We start from the raw sequence: 24,803 nt of genomic DNA on the forward strand, positions 1-24,803 counted from the left end.
TGTGATTGATGAGAATGAATTAACAAAATCTATTGACATTCAGAATGGATTGAACTGAACATCCTGTACTATAGTTTTGTGACCAGAGACAAATCTTCAAAGGCACAGTATTCATTTATACAGATGGTACATAAATTCACAGTCTTTATTTATAGGATCCTTCACTTTACACTGCGACCTGTACGCTCTCGTTGGCTGGCCCTCGCTTCATACTCGTCGCCAAACCCACTGGCTCCAGGTCATCTACAAGACCCTGCTAGGTAAAGTCCCCCCTTATCTCAGCTCGCTGGTCACCATAGCAGCCCCCACCTGTATCACGCGCTCCAGCAGGTATATCTCTATGGTCACCCCCAAGGCCAATTCCTCCTTCGGCCGCCTCTCCTTCCAGTTCTCTGCTGCCAATGACTGGAACGAACTACAAAGATCTCTAAAAATGGAAACACTTATCTCCCTCACTAGCTTTAAGCACCAGCTGTCAGAGCAGCTCACAGATTACTGCACCTGTACATAGCCCATCTATAATTTAGCCCAAACAACTACCGTTTCCCCTACTGTATTTTTTTATTTATATTGCTCCTTTGCACCCCATTATTTCTGCTTTGCACTTTCTTCCACCACAAATCTACCATTCCAGTGTTTTACTTGCTATATTGTATTTACTTCGCCACCATGGCCTTTTTTGCCTTTACCTCCCTTATCTCGTCTCATTTGCTCACATTGTATAAAGACTTATTTTCTCTACCGTATTATTGACTGTATGTTTGTTTTATTCCATGTGTAACTCTGTGTTGTTGCGTGTCATACTGCTTTGCTTTATCTTGGCCAGGTCGCAATTGTAAATGAGAACTTGTTCTCAACTTGCCTACCTGGTTAAATAAAGGTGAAATAAATACAAAATGTGCAGCTACTGCAGTTGTTTGACGCCGTCGATAATTGTACTTCCTGGTGACTGGTATGTTACTGCCATCTGCTGGACATTATTGCAGCATCCCTGACAGGTACCAATGACTGATTTTGTGACTGATCAACCACAATGTGCTGTTTTGGTGCACCTGTATGAAGTTAAACATCCACATAAGAAATTGAACAACTTCACAGATTTTTTTTTTTTAAAGCAGGCCTACTCACACACACACAGAGGGGGACGCCGATATTAAGTACTACAACATCACTGTAGTGAATTTATTGACAGAAATAGAAAATACTTTCCATAGTAAGAAAATACATTTTCATCAACAAAATAGAGAATAGTTTGGTCTAGATATAGTTTGGTCTAGATATAGCAATTCGTATTGTACATAATAATATGCCATTGTAAAGCCTTTTCAGAATTACCAACATAAGTAGGGAATTAAAGCTGAGCCCCAGAAACTACGAAAACAAACCTTCAATACAACAGTATTAGGTTGGAGTGTAACAAGTTGCCGTTTCAGTCCAGTTTCCCCCTGCGTTCAATACAATGTCAACCTATTTATGTAGGTTTATTTAAATTCAACGATAGATATATTGAAGGCCTTTATAGCATTGCTACTTGAGTACATGGCTATCACCCAGCTTTAACAACTCAAAGTGCAGCTTTGTTTGTCCTCTCCATGAAGTGCAGATTGACTTGTCTGTCTGCTACTAAGACGGTGCGATTGAGGGCTTTCACCTCTCCTATGCTGGGGTCCGGTCTGATTTCAAACAGCTTGATTATCTGGGGGAGAGAAAATATATATTTTTGTCATTGTCTGGGTCTCTTCAGGGGTAGCCATGTTCACTTAACATCCATGTCCGATAGGCTCATTGACCACACCAAGTTCATGCCTCCACCACCTACCACAAATGTATGAAACCATACACCCTAGGGTATACACACTATTGGAATTTGCTGCAGTAGCTTACACATGTACAGTATGTTCTGTTTTTGTATTTTAATGTAATTCACGGCAAAGTGTGATTATAATGTCCACCTAGGCCTTAATTGTATTTGTAACTGAAAAGCAATGGGAGGGAAGCAATTTGTAACTGAAAAGCAATGGAAGCCAAGGCAAACTTTTCATTGTGGGACTACCCAATGGACAATACACGTTTCTTCAATACTTTTAATAAGTAGCTTGATGATGGTGAGTTCAAAGTTGCCAACTTGCCGCGCAAGACAAGTAGCCTGTTATTGCACAGCTTGGTCAAGCATCTACAGCAGTGTATATAAAAGCATTTGGTTCACCTGTCGGGATCACATTCAGGCTGCAGTTGATTGAAAATATGACCGCTCCTCTGTGAACATTGGCTACGGAGGATAATAAGGTAGGCTATGAGTTGTTCCAATAGTTTGTTAACAGTAGAATAGGTCTAGTAGGCTACAATCGCATGTAGCCTAGTGATTGAAGTAGCCTAGCCTGCTAGAACTGTTGATCAACTCTGCTATCCGCTGTGCTGCTATCCACATTCTATACTTTTCCCTATGACACTCAGGTATAAAATCTCTGGCTCTTACCCGTGACAGAGCCAAGTACATCTCCAGTTCAGCTATACGACGACCTACACAGCCCCGAACCCCAAACCCAAACGGTATAGAGCCAAATGGGTTTGGTCGAACTCGGCCATCCCTCAACCATCGTTCGGGCTTGAACTTCGATGGTTCTGGGAATGTCTTTTCATCCTGGCTGATGGCGTAGTGACACATTGTAAACGAAGTCTACAGACACAAGACATCAGGGAGGGAATTAATTGCTACAGCACTTCTTCGACAAAGACATGATTTACATTCATTCAAATGGTGTTTTGTTTTAATGGTCGGCCCATGTTTAGGCCATTAAAGTGAATAAGTTGATTGTTCCCCTAAAGCTAGACTAACCTTCTTGGTAAAGAAATGTCCTCCAATTATGATATCATTCTCTACCATGATACGTGCATTCATCGGGACCACAGGGAACATTCTGGTAAACAGGACATACGTCAAAAATGGTGTTAGAGAAAGGTAATGGAACTTTCAAGAACTCAATCCTTTCCAAAGAATATATCAATGCTGACATACAAGAGCTAAATTAGGCAATCATACTCATGATGTATACCCCCTCCCCCCCACCCCACCAACCCCCCGTGCACGTTTTGTTTTTTGCCCTATGACTACACAGCTGTAGTGTTAAGTTAAAAACCAAAAAGCTTGGCCCTGGGGGGGGACCAAACCCTGAGGTTCCCGACCACTTCCACAGTTCTTACCTCAGTGTTTCCTTGATGACAGCCTTGAGGTACGGCATACGGTTAACGTCTTGGGCAGATGGAATCTTGTCTCCTGGTATGCAGTGGGACACCTCCTGATAAAGGGTGTCCTGCGCATTGGGGTCCCTGGACAGCAGGTGCATGGCCCACATCATAGTATTGGATGTCTTCAAGTATGACAACAACAACAGTGTTAGTGAATACAAGCCCTTACGCTACAACACATCGAGATTGTAGTGACGCTCCATGGATTTGCTAACCGTGTCCACTCCAGCCAATAACAGCTCAGCGACGCTGCCGTACACCTCTTTGTTGGTCATCTTGGTGTTGGAGAGGAGGTACGTTAAATATTCTCCCTCGACTTCCTGGTCTGTATCCACTCGCTTCTGAATTGCCTCCATCTTCATGTCAATCAACTTCCCAGCTGAAAAAGCCCAGCATTATCTACCTCAGGCGTTCCCAAACTTTTTCACTTCCAGCATTAGGGAACATCCCGCGCCAACCCCTGCGGGTCTATTTCTATGGGCACAAGCACTGTTCATGACACAAACTGTTCACACCCCTCTTGTTGGTGGAGATAATTTAGCTGTTTTAAAGCAAATTTTCGTGCAATTCTATACATTTTGCCATGTCTAATGTCTATTCCTGTGATATTTCAATGGATAAAAAATGACAACAAAATCTAAGCGCTAAAAAAACAATATAAAAAACGGGCTAGTTGATCTGGACATTTCTGACAATAAATATCTCTAAGGTTTTCAATGGCTGATATGACAGGAGGAAAACTGATGATGCTCTACCCAATTTCGAAATTGCACCTTTTGCATTCTGCTAGAGGAAGAGGAAGTTTAAAGCTGGACTGAGTTGCTTAAAATGTTGTTTATATATATATATATATATATATATATGTGTTTTGTTGTTGTTGTTGTTGTTGTTTATAATGTACTTTTTTTTGGGGGGGGGCCCATGCCGACCCCTCAGTTTGAGAACCACTGCTCTACGTGACCTGATAGGTCCAATATCACAATGCACTCTCCAATCCAATGCTTTTTAAATTCTTGAAAAGGTATGAACAAGTGACGGAATGTCTTGTCCTAAACTCACAGAATTTGAAGATGCCCTCCCAGCCAGCGATGTAGCGCCTGTAGATTGGCAGGATGTTGCGGCTCCACTTGGGCAGCATGGCCACCGGCATGCTGTAGGAGAACATCTGAGCGATGGAGTCGATGAAGTCCTGCGTCTCTACCGGGATCTCTTCCTCCAGACAGCCGATCCGTGTCTCAAACAGGATGGAAGAGATTCCTGAAGAACAGAGATTAGATATTTATCACTGAAACAGATGCAGGCAATTCTCATTTGATGGACCAGAGCTGTATGTAGTAACTTACTTTTACTAAAACCAACCCTCACAAAAGTATTTTGCTTTAAATGCTCTAAAGACCCACATATTCTGAAAGACATCAGGCTTTCCTCTTATAGGGACATTTGTTCATAGCAAGGCAAATCAAAAAACACTAAATATCAAACAAGATAACAAAAAATAAGGTAAAAATATTTTGCAAAAAAAGAGGCAGCACAAATGTAAAAAGACAGGTCTGTAAATGTTGAATACCCCTGTTGTGATAAGTAGGTATGGAGGAGGAAGGAAGAGAACAACTGAAAATGTAAAATCTTCACATTTTCAGATTTTTGTAAATATTAAATAACCGTTAAGATAACCGTATAGCAGTAAGTAGCAGTAGAAATATTGTTGTCCGTTAGTTTACTCCAGGAAGGGTGAAGATGGTAGGGTAACGGGGAAAAAGTATAGAGGAAAAAAAACACTAAATAAAGGGATTACAAATTATGCCAATACTTACATTGATAGAACCTACAATCTATCTGCAATATTAAAGCTGGTCTTAAAATTAGAAATATAAACTGTGTATTTTTTGTCCGCTATTGCTGTCCATTGGCTGGTTCAGGAGCCAGTTTGGTCCAGAGGCGGTCCCAGAAGGCAGGCTGCAGGGCCGGGTCCTGGGGCTAGTCCAGGTAGGTCATGGTCTTGACCAGCCTGGCCAGCCTGTGGTGGGTAGAGAGCTGACGAGGAGGGATGTCCTCCAAGAAGGCCAGGATGAGGATGTCCCTGTGCCCCACCAGCAGATGGAGGGTGGCCAGTCACAGCTCCAAGGAGCACCAGTTACTGCGCCGGTAGTGATGACACCAGACGCCGCTGCCATAGAGGCTGTCTGTGATGTTTTCCACAATGACCTTCACAACAAGTCCCTGTTGTGTAGACTGAGACGCAGGAACGGAGAACTTCTCTGCTTGAGGCCTGGCAGCAGTTGCTACACCACCCAGTGTTCATCTCTGCCGCTATATGACACAAAGGCATTGTAGCGGTAGCGCTCCCTGGGGTTGGGCCTCCGTACGGCCTCCTCCATGACAGCCGCAAATTATTTGGCAGAGGGCCAGCAGGTAGTCTCCAGCCAGCTGTCTGAGCAGGACCACAAGTATGAAGAGGAGCAGGCTCATGGAAGTGCATATGAAGAGGATAAAGCCCATGTCCAGGGAAGAGTTGGCCTCTTGGTGAAACTCTGAATGCCATCTTAATTGTTGCACGTATTTCCAGCTCCCCAGCATGCCATATGATGACCTGGATTTGTCTCTGACCCCTGGCCCCAGTTCTCCAGCCAGGCGTTCTCACAGCTGCAGTGCAGGCGAGGATAGTAGAACTCCACATACCTAAGGCTGGTCAGGTTCTGGGAAGTTCTCCATCACACTAAACTCCTCTGTCACGTCCACATATAGGAGCCTGAGGAAGTGCAGGTCTCTGCTCGACTCCTCCCCCAGAGGAAGGATTCTACAGTAGATCAGACTCAAGCTCTCCAGCCTGGTCAGGTCATTGTAACATGACGCCCAGTGCTGGCTGAGCGATGAGGTCCACGTTCATTAGCTTCAGATCACTTAGCTGCACTAGTGTGTTTAGGTCAGTCATGTCCAAACTCTGTCGAGGAAACCAACTGAAATTCAAACTCCTGTAGGGAGGTGAAGTACAGGTCAAAGAAGTCAGACCCACACAGGAGTAGTCGTGTCTTGACATTGAGGTAGACAACTGACCGAAAGCATGACCTCCAGCAGTCCTGGAAGATCACAGTTGACGGAGAGTTGAGTTAAGGCGAAACCTGGTTTTGGGGCTCTGTTGCTGACAATGATGATGGTAAGAGGGCACCAGGAGCTAATGTTCATGTGAGTCAGACCTTGAGGGAAGACACCAAATATGTGTGTCAGATTCACATTTGTCTCTAACTCACTGGTTGGAGGGCGAAAGTCCAAATGTACTTCAGCAAAGTAAGGTGGATGAATGCAGATGCTTCAATATGTATAAGTGAGTTATCATACAGCAGTAGGTATCCAAGCTGTGCAGGCCAAATAAACTGTTCTCAGATGTTGCGTAGTTGTTCCTGAATTTAGGATTAAGTAACAACATTTGTGTCTTTGAAAGTTTGCGTTTCACAAATTGATTGAAAGGAAATGTTTTCCTCGTCAAAGTAAAAAGTATCTATTCTGCTGATTCTAGACTGCAGAAGCTGTCTGTCTGCTCACTAATGTCGGGCAAATCGACAGATGAAATGTTTTCAAAGCTTCTGAATGCTCCTTTCGATAAATTATGTGCAATAGGGATTTGTATTTTTTTTCAGATGATAGAAAGTTCAAGAATGGCTCCATTTGTGTCTGAGCAATATTGGTGTCTCAAAATGAAAATCCCCTTTGACTCAAAGTCCAGGGTCGTCAATGACCGTGATATATCGACTATCCTGCATAGCAAATCAGAAAGCTCCTGTGTACAGCTGTTGACTGTGATTTTCTTCAAAACAGGGATTCATTGCATCCATTACCATCACAGAAAGACCGTAGTTCTGAATGGACAGTTCATCCATATTAGCCAGGTCACTGAATGTGTTGGTCGGAAGGGATGAATTGTAACACTGTAGCTCACAGAAAAGAGAAAGTGCCTTCACACTGGACAGCCCCTTGAAGGGGCCAAGGAGAATCGGGGGCAGACAGCCTTTGACATTAAAGATCTCAAGGACGCGGAGTCAAGAGAGAGTGCCAGGCTACATCACATATGCATTCCTGATCTGAATACAGAGGGTCTGGTAGTGAGACAGGACAATGGATAGGTTGAGTTTGAGGTCACATACCGTTCATCCCAGAAAATGGCAGATAGGCTGTTGTAACGACAATCCATTGGGTGAAAGATATCCCAGGTCCGGACAGACTTATCATATAAGACACATTTATTACTCAACCAACCCCAGGATCCAATGATGCAAACTGCTAATTGTCTCAAATGAACACAGTGTAGCCTCATCTTTCTTGTGAGGTGGAGACATTGGTCAATCAAATCACATTGAATTTGTCACATGCACCAAATACAACAGGTGTAGGTAGACATCACTGTGAAATGCTTTCTTACAAGCCTTTAACCAACAATGCAGGATTTTACAAATTTTTTAAGGAAGAAAATATTTGCAATTTTTTAAATAAACGAAGTAAGAAAAAGACACACTAAATGTTATTAAAGAGACTATATACAGAGGGTACCGGTACTGAGTCAATGTGCCCGGGTACAAGTTAGTCGAGATAATTGAGGTAATGCAGTGCATTTGGAAAGTATTCAGACCCCTTGACTTTTTCCACATTTTGTTACATTACAGCCTTATTCTAAAATTGATTAAATCGGTTTTTCCCCTCATCAATCTACACACAATACCCCATAATGACAAAGCAAAAACAGTTTTTTAGAAATTTTAGCAAATTTAACTGAAATATTACATTTACATAAGTATTCAGACCCTTTACTCAGTACTTTGTAGAAGCACCTTTGGCAGCGATTACAGCCTTGAGTCTTCTTGGGTATGACGCTACAAGCTTGTCACACCTGTATTTGAGGAGTTTCTCCCATTATTCTCTGCAGATCCTCTCAAGCTCTGTCAGGTTGGATGGGGAGTGTAACTGCACAGCTATGTTCAGGTCTCTCCAGGGATGTTTGATCAGGTTCAAGTCCGGGCTCTAGCTGGGCCACTCAAGAACATTCAGAGACTTGTTCCGATGGTCAACCTTCGCCCCTAGTCTGAGGTCCTGAGCGCTCTGGAGCAGGTTTTCATCAAGGATCTCTCGGTACTTTGCTCCGTTCAACTTTCCCTCAATCCTGACTAGTCTCCCAGTCCCTGCCGCTGAAAAACATTCCCACAGCATGATGCTGCCACCACCACGCTTTACCGTAGGGATTGTGTCAGGTTTCCTCCTGACGTGACGCTTAGATTTCATGCCAAAGAATTCAATCTTTGTTCCATCAGACCAGAGAATCTTTCTCATAGTCTGAGTGTCCTTTAGGTTCCTTTTGGCAAACTCCAAGCGGGCTGTTACATGCCTTTTTACTGAGGAGTGGCTTACGTCTGGCCACTCTACCATAAACGCTTGTTTGGTGGTGTCACGTCCTGACCATAGAGAGCTCTTATTTTCTATGGTAGAGTAGGTCAGGGTGTGACTGGGGGGTTTATCTAGTTTATTTCGTTCTATGTTGGGGTTTTTGTATGATTCCCAATTAGAGGCAGCTGGTCATCTTTGTCTCTAATTGGGGATCATATTTAAGTAGTTGTTTTTCCCACCTGTTTTTGTGGGATATTATTTTGAGTTAGTGCATGTTGCACCGCTGTCGTCACGGTTTGTTGTTTTGTTTATAGTATGTCTTGCTAAGTTTCACATATTAATAAAGATGTGGAACGATACTCACCCTGCGCCTTGGTCCTTCTCTACAAACGGACGTGACAGGTGGAGTGCTGCAGAGATGGTTGTACTTTTGGAAGATTCTCCCATCTCCACAGAGGAACTCAGGAGCTCTGTCAGAGTGACCATCGGGTTCTTGGTCCCCTCCCTGACCTAGGCCCTTCTCCCCGATTGCTCAATTTGGCCGGGTGGCCAGCTCTGGTAAGAGTCTTGGTGGTTCTAAACTTCTGCCATTTAAGAATGATGGAGCCCACTGTCTTCTTGGGGACTTTCAATGCTGCAAAAGAATGTTGGTACCCTTCCCTAGATCTGTGCCTTGACGCAATCTGTCTCTGAGCTCTACGGACAATTCCTTCGAGTCTCAAAGCAAAGGGTCTGAATAGCTATGTAAATAAGGTATTACTGTTTTTTATTTTTAATAAATTCGCAAACATTTCTAAAAACCTGTCATTATGGGGTGTTGTGTGTACATTGATGAAGAAAATGTGTATTTTATCAATTTAAGAATAAGACTGTAACGTAACAAAATGTGGAAAAGGGGAAGGGGTCTGATTACTTTCCAAGTGCACTGTATGTACATGTCGGTAGGGGTAATGTGACTATGCATACTGTAGATAATACCTAGACTTGGCGCTCCAGTACCGCTTGAAGTGCAATAGCAGAGAGAACAGTCTATAACTTGGGTGGCTGGAGTATTTGACATTTTTAGAGGTCCTGGATGGCGGGAAGCTTGGCCCCAGTGATGTACTGGGCCGTACGCACTACCCACTGTAGTGCCTTGCAGTCGGATGCCGAGCAGTTGCAATACCAAGTGGTGATGCAACTAGTCAGGATGTGCAGCTGTATAACTTTGAGTATCTGAAGGCCCATGCCAAATATTTTCAGTCTCCTGAGGGGGAATAGGCATTGTCGTGCCCTCTTCATGACTGTCTTGGTGTGTTTGGACCATGATAGTTTGTTAGTGATGTGGACACCTAGGAAGTTGAAGTTCTCGACCCGCTCCACTACAGGTTCATGTGAATGGGGGTGTGCTCGGCCCTTCTTTTCCTGTTGTCCACGATCGGCTCCTTTGTCTTGCTCACATTGAGAAAGAGGTTGTTGTCCTGGCACCACACTGCCAGGTCTCTGACCTACTCCCTATAGGCTCTCTCATCATTGTTGGTGATCAGGCCTATCACCGTTGTGTAGTCAGAAAACTTAAATTATGGTGTTGTAGTCATGCGTGGCCACTCAGTCGTGGGTGAACAGGGAGTACAGGAGGGGACTAAGCACGGACCCCTGAGGGGCCCCTGTGTTGACGATCAGTGAGAAAGATGTGTTGTTGCCTACCCTTACCACCTGGGGGCAGCCCGTCAGGAAGTCCAGGATCCAGTTGCAGAGGGAGGTGTTTAGTCCCAGGGTCCTTCGCTTTGTGATGAGCTTTGAGGGCACTATGGTGTTGAACGCTGAGCTGTAGTCAACGAACAGCATTCTCACATAGATAGGTGTTCCTTTAGTCCAGGTGGAAAAGGGTAGTATGGAGTGCAAGAGAGATTGCATCATCTTTGGATCTGTTGGGGTGGTATGCGAATTGTAGTAGGTCTAGGGTTGCTGGGATGATGGTGTTGATGTGAGCCATGACTAGCCTTTCAAAGCACTTCATGGCTACAGATTTGAGTGCTACGGGGCGGTAGTCATTTAGGCAGATTACCTTAGCATTCTTTGGCACAGGGACTATGGTGGTCTGCTTGAAACATGTAGGTATTACAGACATGGGCTGGGACCGGTTGAAAATGCCAGTTGGTCAGCGCATGCTCTGAGTACGCATCCTGGTAGTCCATCTGGCCCTGCAGCCTTGTGAATGTTGACCTGTTTATAGGTCTTACTCACGTTGGCTACGGAGTGCGTGATCACACAGTTGTCACTGGGCAGCTCGCGGTTGGGTTTCCCTTTGTAATCCATCAAAGTTTGCAAGCCCTGCCACATCCAATGATGTGACGAGCATCAGAGCCGGTGTATTAGGCTTCAATCTTAGTCCTGCTTTGCCTGTTTGATGGTTCGTCGGAGGGCATAGCGGGATTTCTTATAAGCGTCCGGATTAGTGTCCCACTCCTTGAAAGCGGCAGCTCTAGCCTTTAGCTCAGTGCGGATGTTGGCTGTAATCCATGACTTCTGGTTGGGATATGTACGTACAATCACTGTGGGGACAGCGTCATCGATGTACTTATTCACGAAGCCAGTGACTTCTCCTCAATGCCATTGGATGAATCCCGTAACATATTCCAGTCTGTGCTAGCAAAACAGTCCTGTAGCGTATCATCCGTGTCATCTGACCATTTCCATATTGAGAGAGTCACTGGTACTTTTTTTTTTTTTTTTCAAAAGTTTATTGAATATCCGAAACATACAATATACTTGCAGTGAAGCCGCTCACCAACTACACTATACCAGTCATCCAGCAGACTCCCATTCAGAGCGACATACAGAAGCATCCAGGGTCAATGCCCTGCTCAGCGGCACATTGACAGATCTCCCACCAGGCCAAAAAGCGTGAACCCGAACCCTCCAAGATCTCCCCACAGTTCCCCAATAGCTGTCCCGCAACCATTCGAGACCCCTCCCACAGTCCCCCAAGAAAAAAAAGAAAATACTATTAATTCCATTCCCCACCCCCAAGAACCCCCCAATGCACCAACAACCAAGAGAATGAACTAAAGAGAAAAAAGAAAATGACAGAAGAAAACAGCAAACCTACTGTGCTGGAGTGTGTGGTCAATCACAGTTACAACATTAGCTCCACATTTCTAAATCTAACTTCTAATAGACCCTCTCCATCCCTAAAATCCCTTCCAAACCCCTCCAACCTCAATGACCCTACACTTCAATCTTTCCCTCTCTTCAAAATACTTATACTTAATATAACAATACATGCTCCACCGCTTCTTCAACCATACACTCTATACACTTGGGGCGACAGCGTAGCCTAGTGGTTAGAGTGTTGGACTAGTAACCGAAAGGTTGCAAGATCAAATCCCTGAGCTGACAAGGTACAAATCTGTCATTCTGCTCCTGAACAAGGCAGTTAACCCACTGTTCCTAGGCCATCATTGAAAATAAGAGTTTGTTCTTAACTGACTTGCCTAGTAAAATAAAAGGTCAAATAAAAAAGACACAAACTATTCACATGCTTGCCAACCAGCTGTAATGACAATGTGCAATGTCCTAGGTGCAATTGAGAAAACATCATCTCTTCCTTCCTAATCTGACCTTTGAATCTTGGTCCATCTACCTTTCTTTGGAGGTCATATAAATGCCAGCCCTTGGGCTCAGACCCATCTCTTCTGCCACACATCTATCAAAATGTCTCTGATCTTACATTTAGCCTCACCTACCCAGTGAAACAATAATATACATTATTTCTCGTTTTAAAGCTCTTTTGGCTGTCTGGTCTACAATTTAATTCCCTTCCACACCCAAATGGGCTCGGTCCCAGCGGAATCTCACTACTACACTCAGTCTCTCAATTCTCCATAATAACATTAATGCCTCCAATAGTAGGTCACTCCTATTAGATTTGCCCAATGATAAACTATTCAATACAGGCAGAGAATCTGAGCATACTATAATTCTGACAGGTTGAACGTTCTCCACCCACTGGAGGGCAACTACTATTGCCAACATTTCAACTTAGCATATTGACAGTTCATCTGTTAGTCTTCTACATATCTGAACATCAAATTCAGGAATGTAAACACCTGCTCCTGTGTGCCCACTATCTGGGTCCTTGGATCCATCTGTGAAAACCTGTAAAAATGCATAAAAACATCTACCAATATAATTGTCAACCAGTTTACCTATATCACTGACTTCTGACCAATCTCTTCTTTTCTCTACCAAGGTCAGATCAACAACAGCATCTGGGAGTAACCACGAAGGAACATCCCCTATCACCACAGAAGGGCTAACATCCAACTCATTCAAACCACTCTCATCAGCAAGCTTTCCAACTGCCCAACCAAATCCACTGCCTTGTCTAGTAGTATATTCCCAACACGAGGACAACAATAGCTTACCGAATAGATTTGGTCACATTAGAGACATTCCTTCCCCTCTTCCAAATAGCTCCATCATCAGCATATAGGGAAGCTCATATACCCCTACCTACATTCAAAAACCAAAAACACATTGTTAATCATAATATTGAACTAAATAGGACTGATATCACTGCCTTGAGGAATGCCATTGTCAATTCCATAGGCATCAGATAAAATGGCTCCTTTTTTACTCTTAAAGAGCGATTAAATAACAAGGCCAAACCCCAGTTATATAATCTCCCACCAATACCAAGTCTTTCTATCTTAATTAGTAGACCTTCTCTCCACATAGTGTCATATGCCTTTTCTATGTAATAAAAGACAGTAGCCATTACTTCTTTAATGACCAGAGGTTTTTCAACTTCATTGCTCACCATTACTAATCATCCAAAGTAGATCTAACTTTGCGGAATCCACTTTGACATTGACTCAATAAGCCTCTATGTTCCTGGAAATATGACAGTCTGTTGACTATCATCTTTTCCATCAGTTTACACAAGTTAGTGGTCAGTGCTATTGGTCTGTAACTATCAGCACATGAAGGGTCTTTACCAGGTTTTATTACTGCACGTTTCCAACCAGAAGGTATAACCCCCTCACTCCAAATCTTATGAAATAATCCCAGGAGAACATACATGACCTCATCAGGTAAATACTTAAATTATAATGCCCGAGAAGTTGATGTTTGGAGGATATATTGGAACGGTGTTGTTAGGCCCAAGACGAAGTTGAGGGCCCGCAAACCATGACAATATATCCTCCAAACACCGTCTTCGAGGGCATTATCACTTTTATACAACAGGTAACCAACATATTCAAATAATGATTGACATATTTTCATTAAATATGAAACATTATTGATTAATGTATTCATACTATTTCATCCTTCCACAAGATAGAGTCCCGACACAAATCTGGGGTTGCTACCCAAGTCGGCTGATTGTTTGTTGGTTCCATTGCCATACTGGCTGGCAACAATCTTATCCCTTGCTTGCTAGCTAGCCTTCTACGGCTAACTTACAGTCAAGTCCAACAGTGCAGCCAGAATAACAGCAAAGTAGCTGCATTTGTGTTTGTTTAAGCTGTTTCAATTTAAATTTATTTGGATATATCCATAACAATGAGCTAATGAGGCGTGATTTCACCTGGCATATGTGCTCTCTCATATGGACACTGTTGTTCAGAGAAGCTAGCCAACAACACAACTAACACAATCACTTCAAACTGAAGCTGGATAGACTGCAAACTAGCTGCATTTCATTTCATTTGACCTTTTTTCTTTTCTTTGTATATATCCATAAAAATGTGGCCAGCTGATTCATGATTTTGACTGGCTGAGAAACGTTGCCTGCCTGTCTGTCTCGTCCCGACTCCTGACATTTTCATTACTATGGGACAGCTGGAGATCGAATTTCAATATTGAAACAATGTTGTAAATGTCGGAGAGACAGACAGCAAGGTTTATACAAATCTCCACTTTTGAAAACTAAATGTTAGTCTAAATAAAATGTGAGATAATGTCTATATGCTTTTTATAGTGGAGATCAAGTTTATAAATTGCCTGGCTGGGCTGATGAGACAATGGATTGCTGTCAGATGGAAAAGAGTAATGTCATAGATTTAGCCGATGGTAAAACAGACACGGGCAAGAATTTGGTTTTAACCAATCAGCATGCAGGATTAGAACTCCCCGTTGTATAATTAAACATTACATAGTACAACTGATCATGACCTGGGGCTGTATATCCACAGTGTCACACCAGCTTTCTCTTTGGCTCCCCCTCCTGTTCAGCTCAGGCGTTCGGCATCGCCGACCTTCTAGCTGCTTCCGAACCTGCTGCTGGCAAACGCCCTTCACTCATCAACCCCGGACTTGTCTCGTCATCATTACACACACCTGGTTCCAAATTCCCACTCTATATATACTCCCTCTGTCATTTGTCTTTGTCGGTCATTGTAAATGTTGCTTGTTTTCCTGAGAGGAATCTCTCCTATGTCCTGAGTACTTTATTATTTTGCACTTTGGGTTTTGTCCCGCTTTTATTTATATAGTGCTTTAATAAACTCAGTAGTTCTAAACCTGCGACTGCCTCCTGCCTACTCCTCTCTACACTTGTGACACACAGCCTATCAAGGCTGAACACATCTCATGTATGGTAAAATCAGCATCCAAAAAAAGAGTCAACAGTATCCCTTTTCTTATACACATTAACATGAGACTTTCAAATCTCACACCTGAGTTACTTATATACTTTGTCCAAAGTAACCCCACTATGTAGCCTAGCAAATGTCTTCCCCAACAGGTCAGCTTTCATTTATCAGTTTTTTATTTTTTGACAAACAACCAAAACTGGAATTCGAGTGGACTTGCTTCTTCCAGTCATCTTCTTCAACATAGACCATACTTACCCCAGCTCAGTACCCTTGCGTATTGTAGAGCAGAACTGTCTCCATGCAGTTCTCTTGACAGACTTAATGATACTCTGTTGCTACTTCCACAATGGTCTTCAACTTGGAAGTTCTTGTTTCGACAAACGCAGCCAGGATGGTAAGCTTCCCAATGAAGGCTATAAAGTCAATCTGATTAATAAACAAGGTGTTATTTGACATGACACATTTGTGAGAGCAAGATTTCCTACAGTAGGTCCACTTATTCCAGGAGTAACCCTTTTATCTCCATCATTCTGCCTAATAGTTCCACCAATCTGCCTTGCAGCCTCTGAATAAGAGACATTATGAGTGATTTTATATCTTTGGGCCTCTCTAGCCTCTTTCTGCACCTGGGATACATTAAATGCTGTGCTGAGTTCCCCCCCAGAATTATAACAGTTAACGTTGACATTGTTACCACATTCACCATAATCATGTTCCCCTCTACACTTGGCACATCTTTTTTTCATTTGCACAGAGATGCTACATATCCCATTCGTTGGCATTAGAAAACAACTTAATGGAGGTGGGACAAACTCTAACAGTGAAAGCCCATCTGTACTTAGGCAAAACCTTAACAAACATTGAGTACTGACAGGCTTTAACTTCTCTGCCCTTCTTTCTTACTGAACCACCTCCACATTTTATTTGATATAATCTATAGATAGTGGAACACCAGAAATGACCCCACTAAGCTTAGCCAAAGCTCCAGGGACATGATCTGTGATTTTCTTCCCATTGAGAGTTTTCATTTTCAGAATCTTCCATTGCTGAACATGGTCTGCACAAAATATTAACAGTCTACCATTACCAATGAACCGGGCAAATGTGACTTCATCTCTTTCTTAATGGTATTGGTTAATCAAACAAGGTGTCACGTTGGTATAAGGATCGGGAAACAGGCGCAGGAATGTGTAATAGTTTTTTTTATACCTACCCAAATTACAGCGTGCCATGTAAAGGCATGGGAACGAAGACCAAACAAACACAAGGTTGAGACCCAAACAAAAGAGCGAGGAGTACCTCGAATAAATACATGGAACGAGATCCGTAATCATCTGTGCAATACAAGCGGCACGAAAGCCAAAACACAGCACAGGTACTCACACGACCAACGGACATTGGAAAATAATCGACAAGACAATGGTGAACAAAGGACACACTTATACAAGTACTAATTAGGGGAGAATATGGGGACCTGGTGTGCGTAATGACACAGTTCAATTCCTTGAGGCCGGTGACGTAGACCTCCGAAACTGGTGCACGGAATAAGCAATGAGGGCTCCGTGACAGAAGGTGTAGATGAGACCCTGTGGTTGCATCAAACATGATTACAACTTTCCTCTCCGACACGTTACTTTAGTTTTTCACTACCTTCACACTTGTCACGCCCGCAACACTAGAAGTGCCACTGCTGTCAGCAGCACTTATAGCAGGGCCATTGTTTTTACTTTTACTCTTCACCACAGACCATCCACGTCCTTGACTTTCATCATCCACGCTCATACCATCAGAACTATCATCCATTTCGACCACAGTCCAGCAAAGCTGCTGCTAGAGACCACAAACACGTTTTCCCTTTGCGAAGCTTCCGACAATGTCTGTAGCTCCGGATTCAACATTAATGCCAAGCTCGAGTGGATGTTCGTTCTGTAGTTTGTTCAAGGGAATCAATTTCAATCGCAATTTTCTTTTGTCCAGTTGAATGCTGTTTGATCCAGTCAATTTATTCAATGAGATTATCAGAATGCTCCTCTATCCAATGGAATAACACATTGGTGGGATTACTTGTCTGATGGAATGAAGACCTTCAATTCTTCCACTGCTTTGTCTGCTAGCTGTGTTGTATTTGTGTGCATCTTCTCTTTGTCTTGTTATATATCGTTTACTAGACACTTTCCACAATTAGACACTTTGAGAGAGGCTGTAGGTTACAGATTAGATTCTTTTTTACTGAATGTATTCTCACTTACTCTTAGCCTCTACCTACAGTACGCCAGCGGTAGTGATTGGCATTATCTGTACATCTGATATGCTAAGATGTCAGACACTACATAAAGCATCATTTTCCGTATTATTATAAAACAACACTTTACTTCTAGCATCCAAGTGTAATGCATTATCATGCAGTTGTAATGCATTGTAAGATTGTCATGCAGCCTGGTCTCATAGACTAGACGTAAAATAGTAAATGTAAATCTGGTACACACAAATTAATATGATATGTTACTTTAAGCATGGTTACATAAGACAGAAGGTTACTTAAGACGGAAACGAAAGGAGGGTGGTTGGTCAGGGTGGATGGGTGAGTAAATCTCATCACGGTCAACTTTAGCATTTTAGATAATTACCAACTTTTCAACTACTTATTATGTTTTAGCAACTTTGCAACTACTTACCATGTTAGCTAACCCTTTCTCTAACCCTAACCTTAACCATTTTAGCTAACCCTTCCCCTAACCTTAACACTAACCTTAACCCTAAACCCTTGCCTAGCTAATGTTAGCCAGCTAGCTAACATTAGCAATTTGTGACATATTGTACAAATTGTAATTCGTAATATATCATATTAATTGTAACTCGTAACTATCATATGAAGTGGATGATGGACATTCACAAATTAATACATACCATGCGAAATATAACGTATTATACTAAATGTAGTGTTAAGTACAGAATAATACGAAGTGCTCTGAGACCAGGATGTGTCATGAACATGCTTGGCCCTGTTATAATATCTTATAATCATCTCAATGAGCTGGACGAAGTAACAGCCAGTTTGAGGCAGTTGAAAATGTTATGCATGGCGATAGCCTACATGAGCCTCACACATGCTTATAATTAGTTATTTAGCATTATACCTGATTCTTTATAATTTAACTTAAAATGAACTACAAATAAAGGTGAAAGAATCGTCCCCCTCACACACAGGCAGGATTTCCACGTACCCTCCAGGGAGAATCGGTAGAGCTCATTGGACAGGTTGGTCACAAGGTCTCCCGACGGGCTTATCCGGCGCAGGTGGTAGATTCTCTTGATCAGGTCACTGACCACCTCGTTGACCACGTCTCCGTACTGCACCGAGTCTTTGGGGTGCATCATGCGCTTGTTCAGCACAGTCCGCAGCTTGTACCACTTTTCCCCTTCCCTGTCAGAAAACATAATATATCAGGCACTGCACGACACACTCACAGAACATTCACAGCAAAAGCAATGATATGGCAGGATGATACATTTTGATTAGTTGGCACTTATTGGAATATAGCGCATTACTGCTAATTTATATGGCTTTACTCTTTTTGAGCATCCGTTTGATTCACATGACTGGACTTTGACCTACAGTCACGAGTGCTGTCTTCAAATTCCCTGTCATAAAGGAGCCAAGGCGCAGCGTGCCGGTAATTCCACATCTTTATTGAAGGAAACCAAAACAATAAACAGGTACACAGCAAGAAACATAACGCACTGTGCCGTACACACAGAGAAATAACAATAACCCACAAACATAGGTGGGGAAAAGGCTGCCTAAGTATGATTCCTAATCAGAGACAACAATAGACAGCTGCCTCTGATTAGGAACCATACTCGGCCCAAAACAAAGAAATACAAAAACAACATAGACATACAACACATAGAATGCCCACCCCATGTCACACCCTGACCTAACCAAACAGAGAAAAACGACTCTCTCAGGTCAGGGCGTGACACCTACAAAGGGTCTAACAGGTCTTGCAGCATTTGGAGAACATAACTGAGGAAATGTAGTCAGAATGTCTGCCGTGCTTATCTATTTGAAACATCTATGTTGGTATGCATATCAAATCTCACTAAGATAGATGGCTGCTTAGTCCAAGTAAGATGGCTGTAGGCTTATACGGTTTGATGGTTCCAAAAGGAAACTCCCAGTGCAAACTGTGCTGTGTAAGTCTTAGGTCATGTTTCCTGCCTTGCACACTTGCATGGCCTATGGAAATGGTTAATGACACAGCCTTTCTGGATCACTATTGATCACTATCTGTGGCAATCTCTTTCATGACAGAGCACTAGTGTATCAATTATGTCCCTGGGTGTGATTATAAGACATGTACTGTGTATGTACAACACTCTAATGTAACTGTTTTCCATTTCCCACTGCTATGTCCCTCTCTTATGTGATCTCATCACTGCCTGCCAACAGATGGCGAAGCTATCAATTAGTTGAGGCAAAAGACCAGCAATGTACAGGGATGTCATTGTCACCACCTGTCAGGAGACAGTGGCCATCCCTGAACCTTACTCAGTAAAGGGGCCGTAGCCGATGCCCCTCAGGTCCCGGTACTCTGTCCAGAGGGACATATCTCCTCGGCTGGGGAACTTCTCATCCTTCCTAAGTAGCTCCTCCAGGAGCTCCACACTGTTGAGTGCGATGGAGTTAAACCTGCCCATGCCCACTTTGTACATGGGTCCGTACAGCTGTTTCTCATACACCTAGTACAGAGAGAGAGAGAGAGAGAGAGAGAGAGAGAGAGAGAGAGAGAGAGAGAAAAAAATATCACTTTTATGGATTAAGATGGCGCCGAGGAACATGGCTGATGTTTTACATTCTCCCAACCAATTGTGCTATTTTGTTGGTGTCACGCCCTGACCTTAGAGATCCTTTTTATTCTCTATTTTGGTTAGGTCAGGGTGTGACTAGGGTGGGTACTCTAGTTTTGTATTTCTATGTTGGCCTGATATGGTTCCCAATCAGAGGCAGCTGTCTATCGTTGTCTCTGATTGGGGATCAGATTTAGGCAACCTTTTCCCACCTGTTGTTTGTGGGATCTTATTTTGAGTCAGTGCATGTTGCACCGCTGTCGTCACGGTTTGTTGGTTGTTTCCTTTTTCCTTTTTTTTGTGGAACTCAGAGCACACTGCGCCTTGGTCCTTCTCTACACACAATCGTGACAGAAGATCCCACCACCAAAGGACCAAGCAGGACCAACCAGGAGGAGCAGACATCCTGGGCCCAGGAGAGAAAGGAGGATCAACGGTGACTCCGAAGTTCACGACCCCGACGGAAGCCCGGGTTGGTCGGCGAAGCCGAGGGGCGAGTCTGAGAGTGAAGAGGAATATTGGGAGAGACTGAGCGACGAGTATTGTGGGATAGTTGAGGGGAGTGATGAGGTAGAGTGGATGGTTTGGTGTCTGGAGCAAGACAGTCGCCGTGAGGAGCGTGGGACCAGTCAGGCACCATGTTTTGCGGAAAGACGCAATGTGTCAACAGTGCGCATCCACAGCCCACAGCCAGATGGATTACCAAGACGTGTACTCAAAGCATGTGCGGACCAACTGTCAAATGTCTTCACTGACATTTTCAACCTCTCCCTGACCGAGTCTGTAATACCTACATGTTTCAAGCAGGACACCATCGTCCCTGTGCCCAAGGAAGCGAAGGTAACCTGCCTAAATGATTACCGCCCCGTGGCACTCCCGTCGGTAGCCATGAAGTGCTTTGAAAGGCTGGTCATGGCTCACATCAACAGCATCCTCCTGGACAGCCTAGACCTACTCCAATTTGCATACCGCCCCAACAGATCCACAGATGACGCAATCTCAATCGCACTCCACACTGCCCTTTCTCACCTGGACAAAAGGAACACCTATGTGAGAATGCTGTTCATTGACTACAGCTCAGCATTCAACACCATAGCGCCCACGAAGCTCATCACTAAGCTAAGGACTCTGGGACTAAACACCTCCCTCTGCAACTGGATCCTGGACTTCCTGATGGGCCGTCCCCAGGTGGTAAGAGTAGGCAACAACACGTCTGCCACGCTGATCCTTAACACTGGGACCCCTTAGGGGTGTGTACTTAGTCCCCTTCTGCATTCCCTGTTCACCCACGACTGCGTGGCAAACACGACTCCAACACCATCATTAAGTTTGCTGACAACACAACAGTGGTAGGCCTGATTACAGACAACAATGAGATGGCCTATAGGGAGGAGGTCAGAGAACTGGCAGTATGGTGCCAGGACAACAACCTCTCCCTCAATGTGAGCAAGACAAAGGAGCTGATTGTGGACTACAGGAAAAGGCGGGCCGAACAGGCCCCCATTAACATCGACGGGGGCTGGAGTGGAGCGGGTTGAGAGTTTCAAGTTCCTTGGTGTCCACATCACCAACGAACTATCATGGTCCAAACATTCCAAGACAGTTGTGAAGGGGGCAGGACAAAACCTTTTCCCCCTCAGGAGACTGAAAAGATTTGGCATGGGTCCTCAGATCCTCAAAAGGTTCTATAGCTGCACCATCGAGAGCATCCTGACCGGTTGCATCACCGCCTGGTATGGCAACTGCTCGGCATCTGACCGTAAGGTGCTACAGAGGGTAATGCGAACGGCCCAGTACATCACTGGGGCCAAGCTTTCTGCCATCCAGGACCTATATAATAGGCAGTGTCAGAGGAAAGCCCATAAAATTGTCAGAGACTCCAGTCACCCAAGTTATAGACTGTTTTCTCTGCTACCTCACGGCAAGCGGTTCCGGAGTGTCAAGTCCATGACCCAAAGGCTCCTCAACAGCTTCTACCCCCAAGCCATAAGACTGCTGAACAATTCATAAAATCGCCACCGGACAATTTACATTGACCCCCCCCTTTGTAGTATGCTGCTACTCGCTGTTTGTTTGTTATCTATGCATAGTCACTTCGCCCCCACCTACATGTACAGATTACCTCAAATAGCCTGTACCCCTGCACACTGACTCAGTACCGGTGCCCCCTGTATATAGCCTCGTTATTGTTATTCTTATTGTGTTACTTTTTATTATTACTTTATATTTTAGTCTACTTTGTCAATATTTTCTTAACTCTTCTAGAACTGCACTGTTGGTTAAGGGCTTGTAAGTAAGCATTTCACGGTAAAGTCTACACTTGTTGTATTCGGCGAGTGTGACAAATAAAGTTTGATTTGGATTTGATATTTGGAAAAGGGGTCAACAAACCCCTCAACATGCATTCTGGCAAAATAAATCTAAACCTCTGCCCTTTTGTAATCCTAGCTGTGTCAATGGAGATGGCCCTTGGGATAGTATTTCCAAAGCAAAGGCAGCTCTTGGAGAAGGTAAACACTGCATGTCAGAGAATACCTGTTGTTAGCCCACTGGGTTAAATCCATTATACTCTCCTCTATGCACCATAACAGTCTCTGTGGGTGAGCTTTGACTAAACACAAACGCCTCACACAGATCTCATGTTTCAACTCTAGTTAGTGAGCAGTAACAGAGAAACACACAGTAAGGTATCGGAAACTTACTGTACCCAAAACATAGAGAGGGGTAAATATCAGCAGCCACCATAAAAAAACAGAGCACACTTAAAAAACACACATTTCCATAGAGGGCATAGCCTTTTTACTGTACCTGTAGCTCATGTAGGCGTTTGTAGTAGCCTTTGACAAACATTCTGTAAAACATATCCCGGGTTTTGATCCTGGGGAGGTCATCTGCAGTCCGAATCTTACCCTGGGAGGTGGATGGTAGGGTGTTGGAGGGAGAACCGGTGCCTCCTACCCACCTGGTGCAGACCAGAGCTGGGGCTGTGGGGCACAGCAGGAGCCAGCGGCCGCTCCTCTGCATCGCACTCTGGGCCAGATGCACGGCCATGATGGGAGCAGTAAGAGGAATTGTCTAAAAACACAGGGCTCCTGTTTCAACAGTGAGACTGGGGAGTGGCCATGTCTTTGGGAGCCTGGGGAGGTTAACCCTTCAGCTTCAACATGAGAGAACAGGAAATAAGGCTGTCTTGAAGAGCAGCCCTACTGGAAGAATGTTTACTTGGAACACGTAGAAATAACTAGTCTCTCTGGTCACATGTACTGTACCAATGTTCCAGCACATGTCTGGGTTTTCCGAGAATAATAGTAAATGCTGAAATGGACAATGTGTTGAAACATTTAAAGTCTCACATCAAACTGATATAATAAGGAAGTTAATAAAAATGAATGTTAGATTAAAATGAGTAGAGTCTTTTCTGAAACACTATTGTAGTCTAATGAATCGACTTTAAACAGTGTAACACTTTTGTTTTATAAGGAATATTGACCAGTCATGTTCTTGAGTGACTTGTATTTGCTTGTTCAAATAGAAAACACGAAAGCAAGTATGCATATAAATGATTATATAAAAATATATATATATAATTCAGTACAAAAAAAATAATAAATGAAATGTATGCATTCACTACTGTAAGTCGCTCTGGATAAGAGCGTCTGCTAAATGACTAAAATGTAAATGTAAAATAATTCAATCAATTAAGGTCCGACTTTTTTCATAGCATTTGGATTTTTGTACTTTTTTCAATGAAGGTATAGTTCAGAAAAAAGTAATTTTGGCTACAAATGAAACAATATTAAAATAGAGTAGTATCTTGAGCAATTCAAGCAGCTGCTTAGCATAATGTGCAGATGACTGAAAACAAATTATTGTATGTATACGTTTCTCTATGCGTTATGCAACAATACGTTTCACATAAAACATTTAATGGGACATACATTTATAATTGATTTGTGTAATCACATAGGTCATAACAAAGCGCTAGTAGCTTACAGTGCATTCAGAAAGTATTCAGACCCCATAACTTTTTCCAAATGTTGTCACGTTAGTCTTATTCTTAAAACAAAAAAAAAGCCCCATTTTCTCCCCAATTTCGTGGTATCCAATTGGGTGTTACAGTTTTGTCCCATTGCTCCAACTCCCGTATGGACTCGGGAGAGGTGAAGGTCGAGAGCTGTGCGTCCTACGAAACACAACCCAGCCAAGCCGCACTGCTTCTTGACACAATGCCTGCTTAACTCGGAAGCCAGCCGCACCAATGTGTCGGAGGAAACACCGTACACCTGACCCGCCACATGAGTCGCTAGTGTGCGATGGGACAAGAACATCCCTGACGGCCAAACCCTCCCCTAACCCGGACGGCGCTGGGCCAACTCTTCCCAGAAGAGTGGAGGCTGTTATAGCAGCAAAGGTGAGACCTACTCCATATTACTGCCCATGATTTTTTATGAGACGTTCAATGAGCAGGTGTCCACATACCTTTGGTCATGTAGGGTACATCTACAGTGTATTGCCCAAAACCTCAATGGCGGCAGGTAGCCTGGCGTGTAGGAGCGTTGGGCCAGTAACCGAAAAGTTGATGGATAGAATCCTGACAAGGTAAAAATCTGTTGTTCTGCCACTGAGCAAGGCAGTTAACCCAATGTTCCCCAGGCGCCCGTGACGTAGATGTCAATTAAGGCAGCCCCACGCACCTCTCTGATTCAGAGGGGTTGGGTTAAATGTTGTTTCTAGTTCATTAACATATTATGA

The 24,803-nt window shown here is 43.5% G+C and overlaps 1 protein-coding gene and 1 pseudogene across 1 annotated transcript; both read right to left on the minus strand.

Moving 5' to 3' along the window:
- Positions 1-1,153: 1,153 nt before the first annotated feature.
- LOC106586130 (sterol 26-hydroxylase, mitochondrial) lies at positions 1,154-23,181 on the minus strand. The gene is made up of 9 exons (XM_014173022.2): positions 22,860-23,181; positions 19,753-19,943; positions 18,425-18,624; positions 4,306-4,503; positions 3,462-3,625; positions 3,202-3,368; positions 2,837-2,918; positions 2,477-2,677; positions 1,154-1,696 (listed from the first exon to the last, which is right to left on the minus strand). The coding sequence occupies exons 1-9, from the start codon at positions 23,100-23,102 to the stop codon at positions 1,565-1,567; spliced, it is 1,578 nt and encodes a 525-aa protein (XP_014028497.2). The 5' UTR covers positions 23,103-23,181; the 3' UTR covers positions 1,154-1,564.
- LOC106586131 (toll-like receptor 13) lies at positions 4,510-7,897 on the minus strand (annotated as a pseudogene).
- Positions 23,182-24,803: the final 1,622 nt, after the last annotated feature.

Source organism: Salmo salar, chromosome ssa25, assembly GCF_905237065.1.
Source record: "Salmo salar chromosome ssa25, Ssal_v3.1, whole genome shotgun sequence".
Classification (NCBI taxonomy): domain Eukaryota; kingdom Metazoa; phylum Chordata; class Actinopteri; order Salmoniformes; family Salmonidae; genus Salmo; species Salmo salar.

Excerpts from the sequence above, each read along its gene's own strand:
- LOC106586130 (XM_014173022.2), bottom strand. The coding sequence starts at position 23,102 with ATGGCCGTGCATCTGGCCCAGAGTGCGATGCAGAGGAGCGGCCGCTGG. Across the intron at positions 3,626-4,305 it reads GGAGGGCATCTTCAAATTCT|CTGGGAAGTTGATTGACATG; the intron begins GTGAGTTTAGGA and ends GGGCTTTTTCAG. Across the intron at positions 1,697-2,476 it reads TGTACTTGGCTCTGTCACGG|ATAATCAAGCTGTTTGAAAT; the intron begins GTAAGAGCCAGA and ends TCTCTCCCCCAG.